A 25,493-nucleotide genomic window follows, 5' to 3' on the forward strand; every position below is an offset into this window, starting at 1 on the left:
TTTTAACTTAATTTAAATGATAATAAAAGCATTCATTTTTAACTTTAACTAGTTATTTTTAAATATTAATTTATTAACTTTTTTCTACGTTAATTTTTTTTATCTGTCTTATAAATGATAGTATAATACATCAGTACTATCCTCAACACTTATAAAATAAATGCTTTTAGTGCAGGTGGTTTATTATTTGATGACTTACTAAGAAAGTAAACCGATCGTTATTTTTAAATAACGCTCTTATTTAAATTTAATAATCACTTCAATAATGATAAATTTTAATAGGATTATATTTTATTGATATATCATACGTAAAGTTATATTTTACATTATACGTGAAATCGTATTTTTAATAATTTAATTACAAAATGTAAAAAAATTGTAAAAAAATATATATCTATATATAAAAAAACAATATTTCTTCTTTACTTCATATAAACTTAAATTATAAATAAAAGCAAAAATTTATTTGATAATTTATGCTATAATTGTTTGTTACTTAGAATAATGCAATTTTAAAAATTACAATATTCTAATTTTATGTAAATAATGATTTTGAAAATTAACTTTTATTTTAACTTACTGTTGGGTGATTATGAAATGGAGTCACGGGATCGCTGTTAGGAGGATCGGGTTTCAGGACGTAGAAATAACGTCGTAGTCTGATAATGCACTTTAAAGTCTATATTTGAGTAAACGTGCTCGCGGAGAACACTCGGTTTGCTGGGCGGATAGCGTTACATGCACAGATCACGTGTGAGCGCGTACTTCTCGCAGGAATTCACTCGCGACGCGAGAACGCCTCGATACATTAATTGTGATATTAACGCGCCCTCTCTGCGGCACTGGACGAGAATGTTCGAATAAATTTTCGACTCGTCTGACACTTTGTATTAAATTGATCGTTGGATATTTTCGCACAGTCGTGGCTAATTAACGAGAACGATGTAACTTAGTTTAAGATGCAAACGATCGGAAGCTCGTTGGCGAATGGGGCGTCGATCCGTCTCAGCAGAGCGCGAACCTCGCAAATGCTTGCCTTAAGTTCGATGGCAGGGGAAAAGGATCACGGGTCGTGCAAATGATCCGTGGTCATATTTCCGCGAAGTAAACGAGATTCGGCGTTCTCTCGTTCGTATTGGAGACGGAGCGGGAAAATATATGTAATCCGAAACACTTACGTTAACTTAATTTTAATGTAACTTTAACTAAGTTAATTTTTTATTCATAACGTTTAACATAACTAAATTAATTTTATGTACTATCAACTTTTACTTAATTTAATTTAAAAAATTTATTAACTTATCCAACTCTGGAAAAATGTAGCTATTGTTAAAAAAAATAAAAAAAAAATTGGCACTGCGAGATTTCAAACACCTCTTTTTTCACGCGGCCGCCGAGGGCAAAATAAGAAGTGCGCCTTATAGCGTTTTTCACTGAGAAAACTAGTGCGCACTCGCTGCAGGTAATTAGGCGTTTCTGTTGACAGCGTCATCGCGCGAACCGAAACGTCCAATTGCCAGCGGCGAGTGCACACTCGGTGCGCACTAGTTCTCCAATGAAAAAGGCTATTAATCTCCTCAGCCACCGCGCTTCATGCTTTAATCTAAAGTCCTAAAATAGGAACTCTACTTTAATCTACCGCACAATTGTACTTAACACTCCGCGCGGCGAATGCCAAATTTTACATGCAAATTTCTTTGAAACAAAGGCCCATGCACTCAAACGCTCTGGCACTTTTTATAGCTTAACCCCCCCCCCCTCCTTTCGAATAAATTAATAGCGTTTTTCACTGGGCAGCACTGAGTGCGCACTGGAAACTGGCCAAGTGCAGGCAGCACTACCCAAGTGCACCGAAAGTGCAAGTTTCTTGCACTGCCAGTTAAACACGCACATCATCATTTTCAGTGTGGTTTCTTGTAATATTTTGTTGGTTTTATAAATTTATTATGGCACTGACTATTGACTTTAAAGTCAATGATGAAATATTTAATCTATAAATTGATCCAGCTAAATTAATTTTATACGAAAAATTAAAGAGCAGTATAGAATTAGACGTATAGAATCCGGAATATTCATATTCTATTATTTTGTAGGCCGTTCTTGCAACGCGGAAATGACTTTTAAACTGTAATAATTTAATTTAAAATAAAATTAATTGGTAAGTGTACCACAGACTCCATCATATTAAAAATAATAATAATGTAATATAATGATAATAATAATAATAATAATAAAATTTATAATAATAATATAATTAATAATACAATTAATAATGATATAATTATTTGTAGTATTGATACTATATTTATACAATATATATATATATATATATATATATATATATATATATATATCATTGCTTCACGTGTAAAGGTGCAATTTCACGCAGCGAGTAAAAGCTGGCATTTTACCCCCACTCAATCGCAACGCAAAGCAGCGTTAAAAAGCTAAACGCTATCGCCTCTATCCTTTTCATGTAGCGAATAAAAGCTGGCGTTTTACCCTTACTCCACCCAACTCCACCGTAACGCAAAGCAGCGTTAAAAGCGACAAATGCTAAGTACATAATCTGATATAACCGCAAAAATGGAGTTGGAATATTATAATCAATATATCGAGTATGTAAAATATTATAAACGCACAGTGGCGGTTATAGTTGAAATTAGAAGACGATGTATAACTGCTGCAATTGCTGCAATGTATTTGTTAAAAAAAGAAAAAGAAATAGATATAAAAAAAAAGTTTTGGGTAGCTCCGATTTTTGTAAATCGTAATGAGCACAGTTTCTTTTTTGCATCGGGCCGAAATTGTTACTAATGTATTTACCGTTTTTAGGATAAAAATAATATGAAATTTTATCTATGTAACATTCATCCCTCCATACAAGAGTGCCGATATATTTTTTCACTTTCTTGTATGGTACAAACAATTGTTTTGCACACACCACAAGTATATGAGGGTATAACAGAAGTATAACAGAATTTCCTACAATATAAAAAACACAGTTATTAACATAATATAACAAATAAAGCTAACATAAATAAAAAACAAAAAAAACCTAGCCTAAAAGTATGCATACTATATGTATATAATATATATTAACTTCGTTTGTATTTTCAGATGATGTCGATTGATTTAACCTTTCAGTCATAATTTTTTTCTTATATATTCACTTTTGGAAGGTAATTAATTTGGAATATAATATTTAAATTTCAGCGTTGTTTTGCTAAAAGTTGGACTGTGTCGAACTTTGAGCGTTTATCCTCTGAATTTGCCAAATTGATGAAAATTGGTGGAGAAGGGTTAAACGCCAGCGTTTAGTCGCTAAAAGTTGAACTGTGTCGAACTTTGAGCGTTTATTCGCTAGATTCGCCAAATTGATGGAGAGGGGGTAAAACGCCAGCTTTTATTCGCTGCGTGAACTTGCGCCTTAATACAATATAATCTGCAGAAACAATGAAAACAAATGTACTTACATCTTTATTCGTTAGGTTAGGTTAGGTTAGGTTCGCCTGCCCCACGCAAGGGCAGGCCTGAGGGTGGTCGGGGCCGTTGGCCCGGTTCTGATGGAATGGGTGGGCAGGAGGCACGGAGGTCTCTCGTTCCACACGACGCAGGTGCTCTCCGGGCATGGTTGTTTCGGAGAGTACCTGCACGAGAAGGTTGGGCGGGAGGCCACCACCAAGTGCCATCACTGCCCAGAGGCGAGGGACACGGCGCAACATACTCTTGAGATATGCCCTGCTTGGGCCGCTGAGCGCCGTGCCCTCGCCAACAGAATAGGGGTCGGCCTCGACCTCCCTACTATGGTGGGACGGATGCTCGCCAGTGCGGACGATTGGGCGGCGGTAGCCTCCTTCTGCGACGCTGTCATGTCGCAGAAGGAGGCGGCGGAGCGGGCACGGGAGGAGGATCCCGACGCGCCGCCGGAGAGGAGGAGAAGAAGGGGGGGGAGGCGCAGAAGGTACCTGCAGCAACACCAGCAGCAGGGGCCTCCTCCTCCCCCTTAGACTGACGTCGTGGGAGGTGACGTGTGTGTGTGGAGGCACGGTGGAGAGGGGGGACCCTCACTGCGCCGGCTAGACCGGACGGGGGGCCCTGCCCTCTCCACCGTTAATGGGAGGGACGGGGGTGGGAACAGGGCTGGCTCCGCCGCTCTTTTCCTGCCCTCCCGGGGTTCGCTGGGGGGCCCTCTCGGTGGCGGCGTCATGCGCGTCGTCGCCGGGAGGGCCCACCGGCGCGGCTGATGGCTCCCCCTACGGGGGTTTGAGCCGAGCCGAGAAGGAACGGTGGGAAGGGGGGACCCTCACAGCGCCGGCTAGACCGAACAGAGGGTCCCACCCTCCCCACCGTTGAGGAGGTACGCCTCGGGCGGAATCAGCGGCGGGGTAGTTGCCCGGCTGACCCGCCTCGGGGCTTGGGGCGCGGGAGTGCGTACCTAGGGCCCTCTCCCAAGGGGGCCCGACGCACTCCCGGCGTCCCGGTTCGGGCGGCTGGGGCTCGACTTCGGTCGAGTTCTGGCCGCTAACTCCGGAGGGGGGTTCCTGCCTTCGGGCGGGGACCCGTTTGGGCTAGGATGGATCGCGGTGCATGCTCAGTTCGATCCCGCGATCCGTCCCGAGCCCAGACGCCGGAAAAAGTTGGGTTTTAGTGAGTATGTCGGCTAGTCAGGTCGACGAGTCTCACATACCCCGGTTCCTGTCCCCACAGGACCGGGGACCCATAAAGGCGTTTCCCAACTATAAAAAAAAAAAAAAAAAAAAAAGGTTAGGTTAGGTTATGCACCATCTGAAAAAAAATTTTCGATTTTCGGAATTTTCCGCGGATTTTCTAATAATTCTTTTTCATTACTGCTAGACGACGATGAAGAAAGCAAATCTAGCAATGCAGTTGCTAATCGTGCATCCCGCGCAGCCATATTGCACTGAACTGGCACCGTCTCTATGCTGGGATTTTCTCTAACTTATAGTATTGTTCGTTTTGTCTGTCCCGGGTCTAGTTCAGAGCAAATCTGAATAGACCTGGGTATGTTTGGGTTAAGATAGAGAAATTTCGGAAATGGATCGTAGAACAGGAAATGGAGATTGATATTGCTCTGAACGACTCTGAAGTGAACTCGGGTCCATTCGGACGGCTGTAAAAAGAACACGATAGTATAACCTAATCTGACTGAATATAATCCCGGTGAAAATTTTTTTCAGAATTTTTTATATAATTTTTCAGAATATTTGTATAATTATATAACTTTCTTAAACTTTTTACACAAATTAGAACATTTTTTAGAAATACTAGAAAGTTTATCTTTTCTCAGAACTTTTCATATATACTAATTATAAAATATCCTAAAATTTTTCTAAAGCTTTTATTTTATAATTTTTGATAAAATGTTATAAAGTCCCAGAGTTAAAAGTTTTTTTTTAATTATAGGATAAGAAATTTCAAAATTTACATGTATATAAAAAATTCTGAGATGATATGTAAATTTTCTGAGTATTTCTGAAAAATGTTCCGTTTTGTATAAAAGAGAGAAAAATTGAGAAAAATTTTCATCAGGGCTGTGCATCCTGTTATGTGACATTCCTTGATTTCATTTTACTTCGACATATGTTTTGTTTATAAATTGATCATGAGTTCTTCGTCCTCATCATCATCATCTGATTCATCGGAAATGTCATCTATTGGCCAGGAAATGTTTTTCGACTCTTCTTCATCTTTTGAAAATGAAAACAATAATAGGCATTGCATAGAAAATTATGAAACTGTTATTTCTGAATACAGTGAAAAAGAATTTATAAAGCATTTTAGATTAAGAAGAGATGTTGTTAATCAACTTATTTTGCAGTTTTCTCAATCAGTACATTATACGTCTATTTTAAACGGTAAATATAATAATTATTATTATATTATTTTTGATCATAGTTTTTTTTCGAAAAATTATAAGATGACCAAAATAGATGAGAATACGCAATATGTAATTCGAAAATGGCGGATTTATATTTATAATAAATTTTACACGATTTTTTTCTTAGATTTTGGCCGAGATCCTATATCTCCTAAGAAGCATATATATACATTCTTGTGGTTCGTTGGTCATGAAGTGTCATCATACAGAGACTGTGCAGACCGCTTTGATCTGTCACTGAGTGCACTCTTTGACATTATTACAAGAGTGTCTGATTACTTGGTCGATATTGCACCACAACATATTCGTTGGCCTAATGAAGAAGAGAGGGAGATAACTAAAACATATTTTCAAAATGTGAAGAATTTTCCGAATATAATTGGGTGTATCGATGGAACTCACATCCGCATTGATAGACCAAAAGAAAGTGCTGAAAGTTACTATAATAGAAAAGATTTTTTCTCTATACAAATGCAAATAGTTTGTAACTATGAGCGAAAAATTATAGACGTTTTCATTGGATTTCCGGGATCGGTACACGATGCAAGAGTTTTTAGAAATTCACCACTTATTGAAAAACTTCTTGATCCAGAATTACGTATGCACTGTATAATTTTAGATTATTTTTCCCTAATAGAATAAACTAAAAGTTCTAATAAATTTTATTTTTAAAATGTTTACTATTACTTCCACATATTCTATACTTTTACAATATTTCTGTATATATAAAATATTACAGATGGATGGCTTTTGGGGGACAGTGCATACCCGTGCCTTCCAACATTAATGACACTAAAATAAAGACAATGGCCACTTGACTGCTGCTGAAACTTCATTTAATGCCAAATTATCATCATGTCGTGTACGGGTTGAACATACGATTGCCATTTTGAAGCAACGGTAAGGATCTATCCAAACAAACTTGCATTATAGCTGCATAATCATATATATATATTGTGTTGTATTTCATTATTGTATTTTCTTATTCGTAACTTATTAATGTAACCAATAGATGTACATTTAAAAAGTGTACATACAATAGTATGTACACTTTTCAAATGTACAATTATATAAATGATTTAATTTTATAATATTATATACATTAAAGGTTTCGGTTCCTCTACCACACCAAATTGAAAACTACAAAAAGGAGGATAAAAGTTATATATGCATGTTGTGTATTGCACAATATGTGTAGTACAGATGATCTTGATTTGTTCGAGTTAGAGCCAGCTGATGAGATTGTCAATAATGAAGAGAATGTGAACAACGAAAAATATCCAAATAATGATGATTTACCTAATGGATTTGCATTAAGGAATGAATTGCGCGATTATTTATTTCAACATTAATCTTTACAAATAAATAACACATAACATTAATTTTGTAAAACTTTTATTATATCTTATAATAAAGCATTATCACAGCATAGTACTTTGTACATACTTCATTGCTTATTATTATATTTAAATAAAAAATTTGATAATAAAAGACAACGTACGTTTCAGTCTTTCTCAAAATAGGAACAACGTTGGGTGCATCCAAATGCACAACTGCTCACTAAAAGCGTAAAAAAATTTAAAAAAATAATAAAATAAAATAAAAATTATAAATTGCATTTTGCCTTTGACAATCTTAAACCGTTAATAAAAAAAAATATATAAAAACGAGCCAAAACAACTATCAATAAAAAAACATAAACAAACTTTATAAAATACTTTGTAAATATTACTCATCACTCTCATCAACATCGATGTCTATATTGTACTTAGCCTTGTATTTTTTTGGCTTTCAATTGCAGTTCCAGGCGCTTGAGTTTCAAGTACTCATGTTGTCGGGCAGCTGGACTTCCGTTTCCGGTAGCGAGAGTGACTGACGTGTGTGTGTGGAGAGTGCGAGTGATAAACAGGTATTAGGGGATAGGGTGAGACGTGGTAGAGTGCGAGGAGGTGAAGGGAAAGGGAAGGGGTTGGTGGTAGAGGGTGAATGCCGGGGGAAGGGCCGGGGGAAGAGAATAGGGAGACAGGAGGGATAGTAGGGTTGGGACGGGATTTGGAGGTTAAACGGGAGAGCAGGTTTAGAGTGTAGAGAGAAAGCAGAAAAGAAGGAGGGTAGCGACATCGGGCGGTAGAAGTGAGAAGCAGAGCAGGAGAGAGTAAGTGCAGTAGCGGGAAATTTTGAATTAGAGTAACGTTTGAGTAACCGATTTAATAACACATCGTTCAATAAGTCCCGAGACTAACCCAGAGATAACGCTAGTAGTACCAAGCTGGCCACGTTTCCCTAGAATGCGAACCTTCACATGAAACGTGTACAAATTTCACGTCGATCGGACCACAAACAGCTGAGTTATTGAGGTTAGAGCAAAGTCACTTTGTAATTTGTTTGAAAAATGGAAAAAAATTTAGTTTCGCGTGTTGATAAAGCATTGTTTTTTAATGGGTAAATTCCATCTAAATCAACGATTTGTCGTTGGTATGCTGAGTTTAAACGTGGTCGTACGGACACAAACGATGCGGAACGTTCGGGTAGGCCATTGGAAGCCGTTTACAAATTACAAAGTGACTTTGCTCTAACCTCAATAACTCAGCTGTTTGTGGTCCGATCGACGTGAAATTTGTACACGTTTCATGTGAAGGTTCGCATTCTAGGGAAACGTGGCCAGCTTGGTACTACTAGCGTTATCTCTGGGTTAGTCTCGGGACTTATTGAACGATGTGTTATCTTAATATATGATTTTATATTTTTGCATTTGCTACAGCGGTATAATAATTATAAAAATAAGCTAAAATATTATAAAACTTGTTTAAATTGTTTTTTTTTTATTAGAGTAAAAGTGATCATCTTAAATATAAAAGAGTCATATTTTCTAGTAAATATATTTCTACAAAAAAATATATATATATATGTATATAGATTACTTAAAAGAAATTTTTTTTTTGTTTTTCTTTTACAACCCGACTGCAAGTAAATAAACTCGTGAATAGGAAGTAGGCAGGTTAGAGGAAAGACGAGATGGAGAGAGAAAGGGAAGTAGAGGAGGGGACAGGGGAAGAGAAGAGGAGGGTGGGGAGACCGAGCAAAGCAGAGGGGATGAGGGATAGAGCATATAGTCTATCGCTGATAGAGGCGTTTAAGAGAGGAGAGAAAAGGAAGGAGATAGATGCATTACAGGCAGATATCTTTAAGAAAAGTATAAAGGTAGTGAGATCGCCGGAAAAACAGCTAGAAAAGCAGTCGGAAAAACAGCTGGAAAGGCAAGAAGAAGGGGGGTTGAGTGAAATATTAAGGGAAGTAAGGGAGGGTTTTAAGGAAATTAAAGCGGAATTAAGAGAGGTAAAGGAGGGGAAAGCAGCGATGAGGGAATAGATGGAAGAAATGAGGAAAAGATTAGACAGCTTAGAGAAAAGAGTGGAAGAGATAGAGAAAGGTAGGGGGAGGGAGGAGAAAGAGGAAGGGGATGAGGAAAGGAAGGAAGAGGAAGGGGTAAAGCAGATGGAGAGAGGGAGAAAGGGAGAGATGAAGGAATTAGAAGAAAGGATGAAGAGAATAGAGTTAGAGGGGGAAAAGAGGAGAAGGGAAGAAAGGAAGAGAAATATAATAGTAAAAGGAGTGAAAGCAAAGGAGAAAGGAATAGAGGGGTTAAGAAAAGAGATAGAAGAGATAGTGGGGGCAACGGGGGCGACAACGAGAGTGGAAGGGATAAGGAATATAGGGAAAAAAGATAAGGAAGGAAGGGAAATGGTATGGGAGATTAGCGAGTGTAGGGGAGAAAATTGAAGTGATGAAATGAAAAGCAAAGCTGAGGGAAAGAAGGGAGTGGATAGTGGATGACCTGACAGAAAAGGAGAGAAGGATAGAGTGGTGGATAAGGAAGGAAGCGGAAAGAATAAGGAGGGAAGGTAGGAAAGTAAGAGTAGGTTATATGAAAATATGGATTGAGGAGAAATTATGGGTATGGGATAAGATTAAGGATGAGTTGAGGGAATGGCACGGAAAAGAAGTAAGAGAATGGAAGGGGGGGATGGAGAAGGGTAGAGGAGTGGAAAAAGAGAAAGAGGATTTTTAGTAGGGAGGTGGATGGAGGGAGAGGGAGAAATAGAAGGAAATATAGAAAATGAGAAGCATAGGAAAAAGAGGAGGAATAAGAAAAAAGAGGATGGCAAAAAGTATAAAATAGGCTTTTGGAATGTGGCAGGCATGGAAAATAAAGAGAAGGATTTCAGGGAGAGACTAAAAGAATGGGATGTGATGTTCCTGAGTGAGACTTGGTTACAGAAGAAGGGATGGGAAAGAGTTCGAAAATGGCTGCCAAAAGGATACGTGTGGGAAGTGCAAGAGGCGGCAAGGAAGAGTAAGAAAGGGAGGGCAATGAGAGGAATGATTGTGGGGATAAGGGAGGGGATAGGGAGAGAAAAGGATGATAAGGAAAGAAAAGAGGAGGGATTACAAGCAGTAAAAGTAAATTTAGGGGGAGAGTGGTGGAGACTAATAGGAGTATATGTAAATAGAGATTTGGAGGGAAAAATGGGAAGGCTGAGAGAGTGGATGGAGGACAGAGAGGAAGGGGTGAGGGTGTTAATAGGAGGGGATTTCAATGCTAGGACGGGGAGAGAGGGGGGAAGAATAGATGAGGGAGGGGCAGAACAAGGAAAGAGGAGCTCGAAGGATGAAAAGATGAATAGAGAGGGAAAAAAGCTATGTGGTTATATAGGAGAATTGGGATGGTCAATATTGAATGGAAGCGTAAAGGGGGATGAGGAGGGGGAATGGACGTATACAGGAGGGAAGGGAGGGACCGTAATAGATTATGTGATCGGGAATGAGGAGACAAGAAGGAAGGTGGAAAAGATGAAGGTGGAGGATTGGGTAGACTCCGATCATCAGCCGATAACGGTATGGGTGGAGGGAGGAGGCCGGAGGAGAGGACCGGGAAAAGGAAAGGGAGAGGAAGAAGGGGGGTTTGGACGGAGAAGGGAAAAAAGAAATTTGAGGAATACCTTGGGAAGGGGGATAGTGATGGTGAGGGGGTAGGGGAGGTTTGAAGGAAAATGAAAAGAAAAGTAGAAGTGGCATTAGAGAGAGTAGAGAAGGAAGAGAAGAAGGAACGGAGAGGATGGTGGGATGAGGAATGTAGGGATAGAAAAAGAGAGGTTATGGAGGAATTAAAATGGTGGAGGAAGAGAGGGGGAGAAGGGAAAAAATATAAAGAAATGAGAAAGAGGTACAGGGAACATTGTGAGAAGAAGAAAAAGGAGAGGGAAAGATGGGAGAGGGATATAGAAGGAATAAGATCCGAAAAGGACGTGTGGAAGGTAGTGAATAAAGGAAGGAGGAAGAGAAAGAGAGTCAGGGAAGGGATTGAAATGGGGGAGTGGGAAAAACACTTTAGAGGGGTGCTGGGGGGAGTAGAGTGGAGGATAAGAGGGGAGGTAATGGGGAGAGGGGTAGAGAAGGAAGAAGAGATTAGTAGAGAGGAAATTGGTAGGGCGATAAGGAGATTGAGGGACGGAAAAGCGGCAGGAGGGGATGAGATTACGAATGAAGTATGAAAATATGGGGGAAAAGAAATAAGGGAATGGCTGTGGGAGATATGTAATAGAGTGTGGAAGGGAGAGGGATGGCCGGAAGATTGGAGAGAAGGGATAGTGGTACCGATAGTGAAAAAGGGGGAGGGGGAAAAGGTAGAAGACTATAGGGGGGTTACGCTTACGCAAACGGCGTATAAAGTGTACGCGGCGGTTTTGGCGGAGAGATTGAGGGAAGAAATAGAAAATAAAGGGATATTACCACCGAATCAAACGGGGTTTAGGAGAGGGGTAGGAACGATAGATCACATATACGTATTAAATTATTTAATAAATAAGAAAATAGCGGAAGCAAAAGGCAAAATAGTAGTTATGTTCGTGGATATGAAAGCAGCGTTTGACTCGGTGGATAGGGAGATACTGGTATAGACAATGAGGAGGAAAGGAGTGAGAGAGAGTCTGGTGGTGAGGTGTGAGGAAGTTTTGGAGGAAACAATAAGTAGAATAAGGGTGGGGGAAAGAGAGGGGGGGAAACTTTTGGACAAATAGAGGAGTGAGACAGGGATGTCCGTTGAGCCCATGCATGTTCACACTACTACTAGCGGATTTGGATGAGGAATTGGAGAAGGGGGGATGGGGGGGAGTAAAGGTGAAAGGAAGAAAAATTTATTCCCTAGCGTACACGGATGATGTGGCGGTGATGGCAGAGGATGAAGCAGGGATGAAAGGGTTAATAAAAACATTAGAAGAATATGTAGAACAGAAAAGATTAGAAGTAAATGTGGAGAAGACAAAAGTGTTGAGGTGTAGAAGAGGGGGTGGGAGACAGAAAAAGATAATATGGAAATGGAAAGGAAATGAAATAGAGGAAGTGAAAAGGTATAAATATTTGGGCTACATGATGATGGCAAATGGGGGACAGAAAGAACATATAGAGGAGAGAGTCAAAAAAGGAGCGGTGGTGATGAGAGAAGTATGGGGAATAGGGAAAAGGAAATTTGGAAAGAACTGGGCTAGAAGGATGTGGTTATTCGATAGGCTGGTATGGACGGTGGTTAGCTATGGGGCAGAAATTTGGGGGTGGAAAGAAAGGGAAAAGGTAGAGAGGATACAGGACAGGTACTTGAAATGGGTAATAGGGGTGGGAAGGTACACACCGGGGTACATGGTAAGGGAGGAGATGCAGAGGGAAAAATTAAGGGGAAGGGCAGGAATGAGGGCATGGAGTTATGAAAAGAAACTGGGAGAAGGAGGGGGGGAGTTAGCAAGGTTGTGTTGGGAGGAGATAAGAGGTAGAGCGAAGGAGGGAAAGGTGATGGGAAAATGGGAGGAAGAAAGAAGAAGTTTCTATGAAGAAAAGAGCTGGAACATCAAGGAGATAGAAAAGTTGAGAGAAGAGGGAGGGTTAAGGGGGGAAGAAGTGGCGGCAAGAGAGAGGAGGCGGCAGGAAGAGGAAAGGTGGGAAAAAATTAGGAGCTCGAAGTTCAACAGATGGTACAGCAGAGTGAAGGGAAAGGGAGTGCCGGAGTACTTGAAGAGGGATTGGAAAGAGGAAAGATGGAAAAGGATTGCGAGGTTTAGGTTTAGGTTAGGAGATGGTATGAGAGGAGGTAGATACTGGGAAGAGAAAGAGAAAAGAAAGTGTAGGATACGAGGTGTGTTCAAAAAGTATCGCGAATTTTGAATTTTCGCGGGTTACGTATATTCGAATTTCGATCTTTTTGTGGCGTTATGTTGGTACTCATGTCTCTCACTTATGCCGACAAGCTCGGCCATTTTGAATGTTCACTTAATTGTTGACAGCTGCTTTGCTTGCACGTGTTTTGGATCGTCTTCGATTTTTACCTATTCAAAAAAATGGATCAAAGAACCTGTATCAAATTTTATGTGAAAAACGAAATTAAGTGCGCGGATGCATTCCGAATGTTGACTGTGGCATACGGAGAAGCTACCTTGGACCGAAGCAACGTTTATTGGTGGTACAAAATGTTCTCAGAAGGCCGAGAAGATGTGAACGACGAAGAGCGTGCCGGACGCCCGAGCACTTCAACAACAGACGAAAAAATTAATGAAGTGGAGAAAATGATATTGGCCAATCGTCGAATCACCGTTAGAGAAGTTGCTGAGGACCTAAACATATCGATTGGCTCGTGCCATTCGATTTTTATCAATGATTTGGGCATGAGACGGGTCGCCGCGAAATTCGTACCAAAATTGCTCAATTGCGACCAAAAACAGCATCGCATGAACATTGCTAATGAGATGTTGGACTCTGTCCGCGACGACCCAAATTTGCTCCAGAGGGTCATAACTGGTGACGAATCGTGGGTTTATGGTTATGACGTGGAAACCAAAGCTCAATCATCTCAATGGAAGCTGCCGCACGAACCAAGACCGAAAAAAGCGCGCCAAGTTCGGTCGAATGTGAAAGTTTTGCTGACAGTTTTCTTCGATTGCAGGGGCGTGGTGCATCATGAGTTCTTGCCACAGGGTAGAACGGTCAATAAGGAATATTACCTGCAAGTTATGCGCAATTTGCGCGAAGCAATCCGCCAGAAACGCCCGGATTTGTGGAAGAACAAAAATTGGCTTTTGCACCACGATAACGCCCCGGCTCACACATCGTTGCTTGTGCGCGACTTTTTGGCCAAAAACAACACACTAATGATGCCGCAGCCACCGTATTCCCCAGATCTGGCCCCCTGTGACTTTTTCTTGTTCCCTAAACTGAAGAGGCCCATGAAAGGACGATGTTACGCTACGCTTGACGAGATAAAGACGGCATCGAAGGAGGAGCTGAACAAGATAAAAAAAAATGATTTTTTGAAGTGCTTCGAAGATTGGAAAAACCGTTGGCACAAGTGTATAATATCTCATGGGGATTACTTTGAAGGGGATAAAATAGATATTCATGAATAAATAAATAATTTTTGAAAAAACACAAAATTCGCGATACTTTTTGAACACACCTCGTATGTGGATGGGGAGAGGAAACATGGGAGCATATATGGGAGGAATGCACGGATTGGGGGACGGAGAAGGGATGGCAGGAGATAGTAGGAGAGGTTTTAGGTGAGAGGGGGGAGGGAGAAGTTTGGATGAGAAAATTGGAGGAGATGCGGGAGGGAGGAGGGTGGCTGGGTATGAATGAGAGTGTAGAAGGAAGAGAGGAAAGGGTGGAAGTAAGCGGCGGAAACGAAGATCCAAAGAATGAGTATGGAGGTGTGGATGGATGAGTGATTTTTCTCTCTCTCTCTCGTGCGTTGTAAAAGAAGCAATGAATAAAAAGGTTGAAACTATGTAAGCGGAGCGGAAGTCCGCAATGTACTCCGCAAGGACTAAAGTACCTACTACTACTACTACTATGTTGTCGGGCAGCTTTCTCTTTTTCTCTTCTTTCACGTATATTTTTAGCAGACTCTCTTTTTGTTTTTTCAATTTCTTTTTCGACCGGTGTCTATTATTATTACTGAAATATGGTATTAAATCAGTTTACTTAATAGATTATTTAATTAACAAAAAAGTATTTTTATTTTATGTTTAATATTAGCATTCTTACTTATTTTCTTTGTCATTTTCCTCTTGGCATTCTCCTCTGCCTATATCGTTTATTGCGCGGGCATTTTGTAGCTGAAATGATGGAACATCTTCAGTTAATGTGGTTTCATGTTGGATGTTTTTCAGTGCTTCTGGTTCTATTGGCTCTGTCGCTTCTAAATTTGTTAGAGTATTGTTTATTGGTACGGCATTGTTTATAATATGACAATTCGTTCCCATTAATACCGGAGGAACTATAGAATGGACTTTTCCAAAAATATCAGTCAGTTCGCTATAAAATAATTATTAGAATAATAATACCCAATAATATATATTACATATAAAATTAATATAAAATTGCAATAAATATTTATATATGTATATACATATGTATGAACATACTTTTCAAATTCAAGGCACATTCGTCCTCTTCCACTTTTCTTAGACCCTTTATTCAGTACTTTTTTTTGTATGCTTTTTCAAACGCTTTCATTTTATTTTCAATTTGCATGCTTGTAAATGTGTATCCGTATTTACACATTTCTTTGTTAATGCGTGCATACATCATTTTTTTTTAAATAATTTTGCGCTTATCAAACAGATTTTTATATTTAGGATAAAGATCTAATAGGCATTTAACCGCTTTGCTGTTCCAGAGTACAGACTTTAAAGAGAAATTAATATCATTGTCTTCATTCTCATCAGCTAGATTGTCATCATTTTCATTTTCACTTTCAGCTACAGTCTGAGAAGCACTATTGTCATGGAGCATTGCTATATGTGATAAAACAAAAAAACTAATCAGTTTAGTGTAATACATATATGTAGGTAAAAAATTTGTAACTTTTGTCATAAGCTTTAAAAAACTTAAAAATTTTTTAATGACTTTACAGATATATCTAATAAATGTAAATTACAAAAGTTTCTTTAAGCTTACAACAATGTAATGAACAACAGTATACGAGTTGAGTACTACATTTAGAGTTTCAGCGTCATAATACGTATTATAATTTTTATTAATTTTAATGGGCACTAAGTATTATATCAAAAAATAGATAAACATGCATATACCTGTCTTCGTTACGTATCCTCCTGAAAAATATACGTTTTCTACGTCTTTGAAGCAATTGTGAGAAATGATTGCATCATGTTTTACTTTTTTATTACATTCATAATATATTAACTGAAACATAAATATACATAAAAGAATTATTTTACACATTTTACAAGATTAAAAAGAAAACAACTGGTAAAAATTCCATTAAAAATAAAAGTATATTCCATAATCGCAGGCAAAAAACGTATAATAAAACAGTCAGAAATCGATAGAACGTAGCATTTTAGTACATTCTATCCGTTTGTTTTACTATGCGTTTCTATCCTCGCTATTACGGAATCTATCATTATTTTCTAACGGATTTTTTTTTACTAGAAAGTCATATTTATTCTAGTTTAATACTATATTTTAGGTTATTTCAAGTTAAATTAACAACTAAATATACAAAACCATTTACGTTGTTCAAGTCAATAAACTCTTCTCCCTGATCATGTCCACCTATTTGGTTTTGCATTTTCGTGCACCCTGGCGAAAATAAAAAGCTTCTCGAAGAATCGTCGTGTAAACGTCAAACTGCGTCACAAGCATCTAACTGCGTCTAACACTTTGATGTCCCAATCTACGCTTTATACACTTCTGTTATGCTTTCCTCACACTTTTCCAGGGTTGGGTAGTAACTAGTTAAAGAATTAAACATTAATTAATAAAGTTAAAAGTTATTAACTTAATTTAATTAATTTAATTAATTTTTAATAATTTAATTTTTAACTTTAACTAATTATTTTTGAATTTATTATACAAATTATAATTTTGTAATTTAATATGAATAATGTTGTTTAAAATTAATTTCAAATTTAACTCAAGTTAATTTACTCTTAACGTAACTGTTAACTAGTTAGTTTTTTGTTTATGTAACTTTTAACGCTAACTGAATTAATTTTATATATAAACCATAACTTTAACTTAATTTAGTTTAAAAAATGTATTAACTTACTAAATCCTGCACTTTTCATACGCTTTATTTACGTTCCGATGACCCAATTTACACTCCCGCTTGCTTTACGCTATCATTTTCGCCACGGCAATAAACGTTTATATATTTCAAAACGCGCGGTTGTTTATTGTATAACCCGAATGGAAACGACTTGAACTGTCGTTTCGCGGTGGAGCATTACAGAGAAACTCTGAGTGGACCAGGGCACGTATTATGCATTTGTTCGGAATCGATTCCGATCGGAATTATTCCGTTTTCCCTAGAAAACACAATAGAAATTTAGGGGAAAACGGAATAATTCCGATCGGAATCGATTCCGAACAAATGCGTAATACGTACACTGAATGGATCTCAACTGCTCTAACGGCAGGTAACAAAACAGAACCAAGTTTTCACCCCGATTGCCCTCTGTATCACTTCCGTTTAAAAGAACACTATCAAGTCGCTGGGTTCGTTCGGAGTGACTCCGAGCAGCTCCCGAGAGACAAAACGAACAATACTTATGACAATTCGAGTATCGTTATAGTGTCGTTGCGCAGATATTATACATGATAGAAAAGCCGCGCAACGCAGCTTTTTGTCGTTATGAACACATAACGACAACATAATGAGTTAGAGAATCGCACTACTGAGACCGTATTCTTGAAAAATAACGTATACAAAAATATACAAAATATAGGGCTTGTTTTCTATTCCTGCACTAAACTGCACTGGAACGTTTCTTCTTGCTTTCACTAACTTTCAAATATATATCTATTTCATTTTAAGTGCACACTAATTCAGGGAGTTCAGGAACAGAAAACAAACGGATAGTATACGTTACATATATATTATAGAGTTTCCTAGTATTTTCGTATGATATTTTTCGAGAATAGGCCCCCTGAGAGCTCGTGCGTGCCGAAATCTTGCACAAAAGCGCAAAAATTCGGCACTAGGCTTCTCAGTGAAACAGCGCGCACCGGATTCGTGTGCACCGAAACGTTTAGTGAAACACGTTGCCCGTGGCGAGTGCGCACTCAGTGCCCACCAGCCAGGGGGTCAATCATGAAACTTTTTCCCTTGGGTGGAAATGTGAAAAGTGAAAATCTTTACCATTGAAGTTAATGGAGAAATTTTCCACTTTTCACGTTTCCGCCTTAGGGAAAAAGTTTCATGATCGACCCCCAGTTCTCGCAGTGAAAAACGCTATAAGGCTCATCTGATTTCGTATTTCGCAATTGAAAGTATCTCCTTGTAAAAGTATAAAAGGGTTAGCGTAAATAGGCCTTACTTTCTAAGAAAATTGCAATTAAAGTTTAACATTGGGACGTTGTACGTTAAGCAGTAGAATTTTAAGCTACTATCCAAGAGAGTGTCGATTTGAGCGAGAAGGCTTTGTTAGTGTAAATAACTTTACTTTTATTTAACACACTTTATAGCATATTTACTTTAGTATTTTTTATTATATTATTATATTGCTAGTATTTTTTATTATAATTTCAAACATAAAAATCCAAAAGGGTGATCACTCTTGAATTCTGGTGCATAACCCGTTAAAAGTTCGTTGAATTCCTTGAAATCCGATGAATTCCATGTGTTATACCATGAGTTTTTGGCTGTTGTAACGAATTCTTGGTCAAAATCACGAGTTGCTAGAGACTGCACAATGCTAGATTTTTGAGACTTTTGTAGAGAGATCTCTTAGCAATCATAATGAATTCCAACAAAGTCCGATGAAGTTCGCAGTCCAGTGTACACCTATTTTCTGAGTAATTACCCCTTCGTAAATATTTCATAATTTTTGTAGATTTTTTTAATACTTTAAGATACAAAAAATAGTATCTAACATGATGAACTCATGTGTGTAGTGGAAAGAGAAAAAGAATCATGAGTTAAAAGGATGTACTAATGATAATTTTTACAAAAAGTTTAAAAAAGAAAATGTGTTAATATTTATACGTTCCACGTAAAAAAATATATTAAACCTATATACGATACGAAACAATTAGTAACTGTCTTCAACCAAAAATTCAAAAATTTGTTATAAAAGCCAAAAATTCATGACATAACACATGGAATTCATCAGATTATACTGGACTTCATCAGGTTTCAAGGAATTCAATGGACTTCAGGGAATTTAACGGACTTCTAATAGGTTGTACATCAGAATTCAAGAGTGGTTACACCCTCGAATATTTATCAATATTTTAATTGAAGATTTCATATATATTTTAATAATCATTTATTGAATATTCTGTTTTTAATGTACTTTTAAACAAGTAACGAACTTTGTCCGTCATCCGGTAATTAAATTTTTTTGGCAACAATTAAATAGGAAAGCGAAGATTTATAAAAATCTTAAAATGAAATATTTTAATTACAATTTTTCATAATTAGTAAAATTTATACTTATAGAAAAGTCATTATATATCTAACACATCCGTGCCATTCTACGTACTGTATTCACTAATATATTGATCTTTTGTAGTGAGTCTGAAAATTCAAGTCCTTTTTACTATCTATTTTTTCTTAGAGAGGCGAATCAAACAAATTTGCTTGTTTTACAGTTACGAATAGATGTTATTTTGTTGAAAACATTTCAGACCTACGTGTGTAGTTGGAAAGTTAAATTAATGTCTAATATCATAATTAAAATTCTATCCATTTTTCTGTAATTTTACCAGATTCATCGACATCATCATTCACAATTACAGAATACGTATGTGAAGTATCCCATTTACTTCGTTTTTGTTTGTCTGATAGATCTTCCAATTCCGTATCTCTCGTCGATTCTGTGATTTCGGCAATTCGCGGTAATGACAAATTTCGTCCGTACAATTTCAAGTCTTCTGCGTCAAAATCATACGAGTTGCGTAAAATAGGTACGTCACAAAACTGACACTGTGGTTCCTCGTACATATCTTCTAAGCACGGGTGAAAGATTTGGCCGCATATCGGACAGACACGATACTCCAGTAATGTTATTTGCAATAATGTTGTGCAACATCTTGGTAACTTGTGACCCCGCGGACATGTTCTGACGTGCCACGTACCGTCTATAGCTTCACCACACATGTTGCATTTCTCAATTTTATTTGGAAAGGATGTAATCATGTTTAATATTTCTCGAATACGTCGATTTACGTCTTTGTTTTGTGCATCTTCGTCTACTAGTGCATACTTTCTACCTTGGTATATCTCCAAATACTGTCTTAACAAAAACACAGCAAACGTCTGATCTTCCGACAGTGTACACTTCTTCGCCGAATTTTCGAGATACGTACAAGCGGAATGTAAAAAAATAAATGGAAGTGCTTCCGTTATCTTACATTCTCTTATATGATCTATATTCAGCATTGGTTTCTTTGTCGTGCACACGTTCATCATTACTGTCATCCACATTGATATTTGCAATTCGTAAAGTGACAGCGATTCAAGTTTGTTTGGAATTGGGCAAAGTATCGTACACGGATCCTGTGCCTTGACAGCTTTTAATCTGAGGATTTCCATACAATCCCAAACACTTCTGAGATTTGTACTATTATTAATAATAGATAATGGATTACATGTTGCTGTACCTCTTAACGTAAATATATGCATTATACTTGGTTCTCTCGTTACCAAATGATCATATACCGTATTTGGACTAGTTATATTTACAAATATTACTTTATTCAGTGAATGAGCGAGTCCTAAATATTGAACGCGTGTCTGTGGCAAATGATTTTCAATATTGATATTAATTAAATCATTTGATTGTGTATCAATAACAAAAATATGACTGTCCTGTGTCGTGATCAAGAATTGTTGTGCAACAATAGGAACTACACCTAAAACAATATATGTAACGATAAATAATATACCGTAATATATTTTAAAAATTAATTAAAAAGCGTATAACATGGAATATATTTGTAAAATTTAAAAAGCCTTTCTCCTTTTGACAAAAACAAGGCATTTAGAAATTTTTACTTGAAAAAACTACACAACAGATCGATTTCAAATTTTGTATGTTTATTCTATGTGTCTGCAGAGTTGGGAATATTTGAAATACATGTATTTCAAATACAGTCTTTAAAATACAATTTGTATTTTGTATTTCAGCGGAGCATATAAATGTATTTTGTAATTTAAATACTATATTTTCTTTTTCAAATACTTTAGTGATATATTTTACCAAGCAAAATATATCATTAAAGTATTTGTTTACAACAAATTTGTACGATTTCGTTATTTGAGTGAACAAACAACTTTTATTGATTTTTTATTGACTTTCTATGACACGCGATGTGACTCGAAACATTCAAACATTTATAAAAAATAATTGAAACAAATCAATTAATTTGCTCTGGTTTTATCTACACTTATCAGTAGTTCGGTCTTTACTAATTAATATAAAAATCTTGATTAAATTCTGATTTTTTTTCCTATTAAATTCAATTTATAACTAACAAGTACATTTTAAATTTCTTTCGCTTAGCAGATTAAAAACCAGTTCCAAATTTCCACGCAATATTGTAACACTTAGCTTTGTTGAGAAAATCTAACATTATATGTTATTTTAATTACAAGATCCAATTAAAAAGTATTTTATATTTCAAATAAAATATTTGGAAGTACTTTGTATTTTATATTTCAAATCGAAAGATTAAAAGTATTTTGTAATTCAAATACTAAAATTGCAAGTACTTTGTATACTGCATTTCAAATACTTTAATGATGTACTTTGCTAAGCCTTGTGTATTTTCAATAATGTGTAAAATAAATTGTTAAAAAATATTAATATGTTTAAGACATGAAATTATAAAGGCGCTTTGGAAAAAATTGCGAGTAATACCTTAAGAACGTGCGCGCGCGCGTGTGTTGTGTGTGTAAGTTTTAAAAATTTACAAACAAGCATTTTTTCGCTGTAATTTTTTTACGAAAATATGTGATGTTAATTTTGAACTTACGTCAACTTATCAATTTTTTCGTAAAATTCAATGTTCATGTCTTGTGTAGACATATACTGTGTAGACATATACTAAAGATATATGCTGAAGTAGAAATACATTAGTCTAATAATTTCTGAAATATTGTGTTGGCAGTTTTTTTCGAAAGTATCTTCATTATTAGATATCTTTTAAATAAATTAGTATTTTTATCAATTTTTATTTTATACATTCTTAAAGATCAGAGTTGCAACGATTATTCGACAACTATTCGATATCTTACTATTCAGCAATTTAAAAATAATAATAATTTTAAAAGTAAAAATAGGAAATAAAAAAGATGCAACAAATAGTAATATTCGGCACTTGACGAATACCGAATATTCGTCATGAACCAAATAGCTGAATGTTTAGCAAATATTCGACATAGATAAAAACATCGAAGAATGATCGAAAAAAAGATAAAGAATATCGAATAATTGCCAAATATTCGGTGCAACTCGCTTAATATTCGTCGCAATTCTATTAAGGCTTTTCTCTACTCACAGCGGCCATATTGAAGTCGTGACATCATAAGCAAAAAATCATACATAAAAGTTTCTGACGTGACATTTTTAAATAAAGATTTGGATAAACAGAATAACGAAATCGTTTTAAAACACTTGTAAAAATTGGTCTCGGCTATCCTTTGTCCATCTAAGTCAATAAACACTTGTAAAAAGCACATAAAGAGAAGCCTATTCGGATAGGAAAACACATGGATAGCTATTGAAAGGAGTGATAAATGTGCTTTTATGTATAAAATTCAAAAAATTTTTACGAATTTGATAAATATGAGACAAATCATATTTTCAAAATAAAACACATAACAAAATGACATGCACAACAACATTTCATCATCAATCTGTTTCACACCTATTGGGTTCTAAATTTTGTTCGCGACGGAATGTCATTACTGTCAACGCGGAGTTCTTGGCTGAGGTGCCGGAAGCCTTGAAGATACATATATGAAATTGATTTGCCAGTTAGTTCATAAAAATAGCCGTTTCTATGCATCAAAATGGAAAAAGCCTTTTGTAATCACATTACAGTACATACTCAAAAGAATCTTACCTGTAATAGTAAATCCTGGTACATGCAACTGTCGCATACTTTTCAGTTCTCCCATCAAACTTATACATAGCAATAAAATGAAAGAACCTTTAGCAGCAAGAATCTTTACATCTGATTTATCTTGGGAAATTATGTACAAATAATTAATTGCTATATGATCAGTATTGGTATATTTTTCCATCAATGTTATTTGTAGATTATTATCACTATCTGTAAATTTTATTCCACATATTCTACCATCAGAATATCCAACAATAATCAGATGTTCATTTACATCAACAGTGATCCAATGTGATATATTAACTTTCGATGTACTGTTCATATATATTATACCAACAAACACAGGCTGCAAGCTTTCTGTAAAATTTGATATTCGGGGAATCTTCCAAATTAATATGTCACCGCTACAGTAGGCTACAGAAAGATACACAAAAGAAGTTTCTCCTAGTTTGTAAAGTTTGCTCCATGTAATCGAGCAAGCCTGTAATTTTCTTATATTCTCAACTATCTTTGTACTCTGATCACTAAATTTCTTATTAAAATTACTTTTATTGAGACTAGACTTGATTTCCTCTTGTACTATCTTCAGCCGAAGAGATGAAACATCACATATAGAATACCAGTTGTTAGAAACTTTATGCAGCAGATCAACCGCACCTGCTGAGTTTAATATCGCTAATACACATTGACTAGGAGAGATCAAATTTTTGGGCGACCACGCTGCCTTCACTATCCTGGGAGACTTATCGATTACTCCATCTAATTTTGGTGTAACAATATCATCCATGAGTAGCGAGTAAATCTCTTCGCGCTTCAGATTCCATATCAAGGAGCCTGCCTCATCTATAAATGTACATGCTGGCAAGGTGTCGGAAGAATATATGAAAGAACGAGCAAATTTGAAAGCTGGATTCGACGACATAGGCGAAGGTATCAATTCCTGTAAAATAGTATCATATCGAGGTTAGGTTAGGTTACAAAATTTTACTTAACCAGTTTTACGTATATGAAAATATTAAAAATATAACGATGTAGAATAAATGAATAAAACTTGAAAATTGTGTTAAATTGTAAAATTATTTATTGTTCGATATACTTTTTGATATAAATGCAATATCAAAATAGATTTTTACAAAATCGTAACTTACGAACACGTGAACGCCTTTCTCCGTAATTATCGAGATCTGATTATCAGGTGACCATTGTGTTGCGAACGGACCCGTCACTAATGGAAAAATATTAACGCTACAAAGTTCTTCTGTTTCCATCGCGCACCGTCAATTTCAGGTTGGAGTGGAGCATGTGGGGTGCGTTTATATTCCCCACCAGGGTGCACCCAGATATCGTTTTATCTTTGTTGTTTACCGAATGTTAAATAAGGACGGAATGATGCCTGTGTGCACCCTGGTGAAGAATCTGAACGCAGCTATGGATGGAAAGAGGCTTACATGAGGCTTGTTTTCTATTCCTGCACTAGACTGCACTGGAACATTCCTTCTTGCTTTCGCTAACTTTGAAACATCTATCTATTTCATTTTAAGTGTACACTTATTTAGAGAGTTCAGGAACAGAAAACAAACGGCTTGTTTTCACTAACTTTCAAAATAGATACTAATTCAGGGAGTTCATGATGTAAAAAACAAGCTGTTTGTTTTCTGTTCCTGAACTCCCTAAATTAGTGTGCACTTAAAATGAAATAGATATATATTTGTAAGTTAGTGAAAGCAAGAAGGAACGTTCCAGTGCAGTCTGGTGCAGGAATAGAAAACAAGCCTAAGGTGAAACAACGCGCATCGTCGGCGGCTCAATGCGCGGTAAGAGACGTAGCTCGATGTAATGAGTCAATGAAATTTGGGTTCAAATATATCTGCGCAATTTAAATACGAAACAATCATACGTAGTCACACGTACTTAAAATTAGAGTCCTATATAAAGAGAGAAGCGACATTGATGTCCGAAGCTCTGATTGGTAAAATGATTGATACTTGATTGGCTAAGCGATCAGCCATATTGTGACCACAGCTGTTTGCAGAATGATACGAATGGTGTTTGATGACGTTAAAGCGGACCCAAAATGGCGATGGAGGACTCAATAGGATACTGAAGGTTGTGGTGGGAGTTTGATGTCGCTTCTCTCTTTATATAGGACTCTACTTAAAATGTAGATGTTGTTAAAAAAAATAAATATAAAAATGTAAAAATACTTGAAATTTATTATCTTTAACACAAATCACTGTTGCAGTAAACACTGTTGTTATAAACATAAAATACAACAATTTAGCCATACACATAAGTCATACAGCACAGAGAGATTGCAGGAACATTGCAGAATGATTTCATTGAAACATTGTAATATTGCATTTTGATTGCGAAACATTGCTGCAACATTGTTGGAAGATTGCAGCAATATTAAGATGTCCGCTTTTTGAAATATTGCATTGAAACATACCAT

General features: G+C 36.7%; 2 protein-coding genes across 2 annotated transcripts; one reads left to right on the forward strand and one right to left on the reverse strand.

Annotated features, from left to right (window-relative positions):
* Nucleotides 1–5,452: 5,452 nt before the first annotated feature.
* On the forward strand, nucleotides 5,453–7,597 carry LOC105202879 (putative nuclease HARBI1). The gene is made up of 4 exons (XM_026141030.2): nucleotides 5,453–5,879; nucleotides 6,030–6,500; nucleotides 6,642–6,802; nucleotides 7,011–7,597. Exons 1-3 carry the CDS (start codon nucleotides 5,627–5,629, stop codon nucleotides 6,701–6,703), a joined length of 786 nt encoding a protein of 261 aa, XP_025996815.1. The 5' UTR covers nucleotides 5,453–5,626; the 3' UTR covers nucleotides 6,704–6,802; nucleotides 7,011–7,597.
* Nucleotides 7,598–18,805: 11,208 nt separating this feature from the next.
* LOC105202877 lies at nucleotides 18,806–24,493 on the reverse strand. The gene is made up of 3 exons (XM_011171564.3): nucleotides 24,190–24,493; nucleotides 23,042–23,981; nucleotides 18,806–20,827 (listed from the first exon to the last, which is right to left on the reverse strand). Exons 1-3 carry the CDS (start codon nucleotides 24,307–24,309, stop codon nucleotides 19,647–19,649), a joined length of 2,241 nt encoding a protein of 746 aa, XP_011169866.1. The 5' UTR covers nucleotides 24,310–24,493; the 3' UTR covers nucleotides 18,806–19,646.
* Between the last annotated feature and the right edge of the window lie 1,000 nt (nucleotides 24,494–25,493).

The sequence above is a fragment of the Solenopsis invicta genome, chromosome 10 (assembly GCF_016802725.1).
Source record: "Solenopsis invicta isolate M01_SB chromosome 10, UNIL_Sinv_3.0, whole genome shotgun sequence".
Taxonomy (NCBI): domain Eukaryota; kingdom Metazoa; phylum Arthropoda; class Insecta; order Hymenoptera; family Formicidae; genus Solenopsis; species Solenopsis invicta.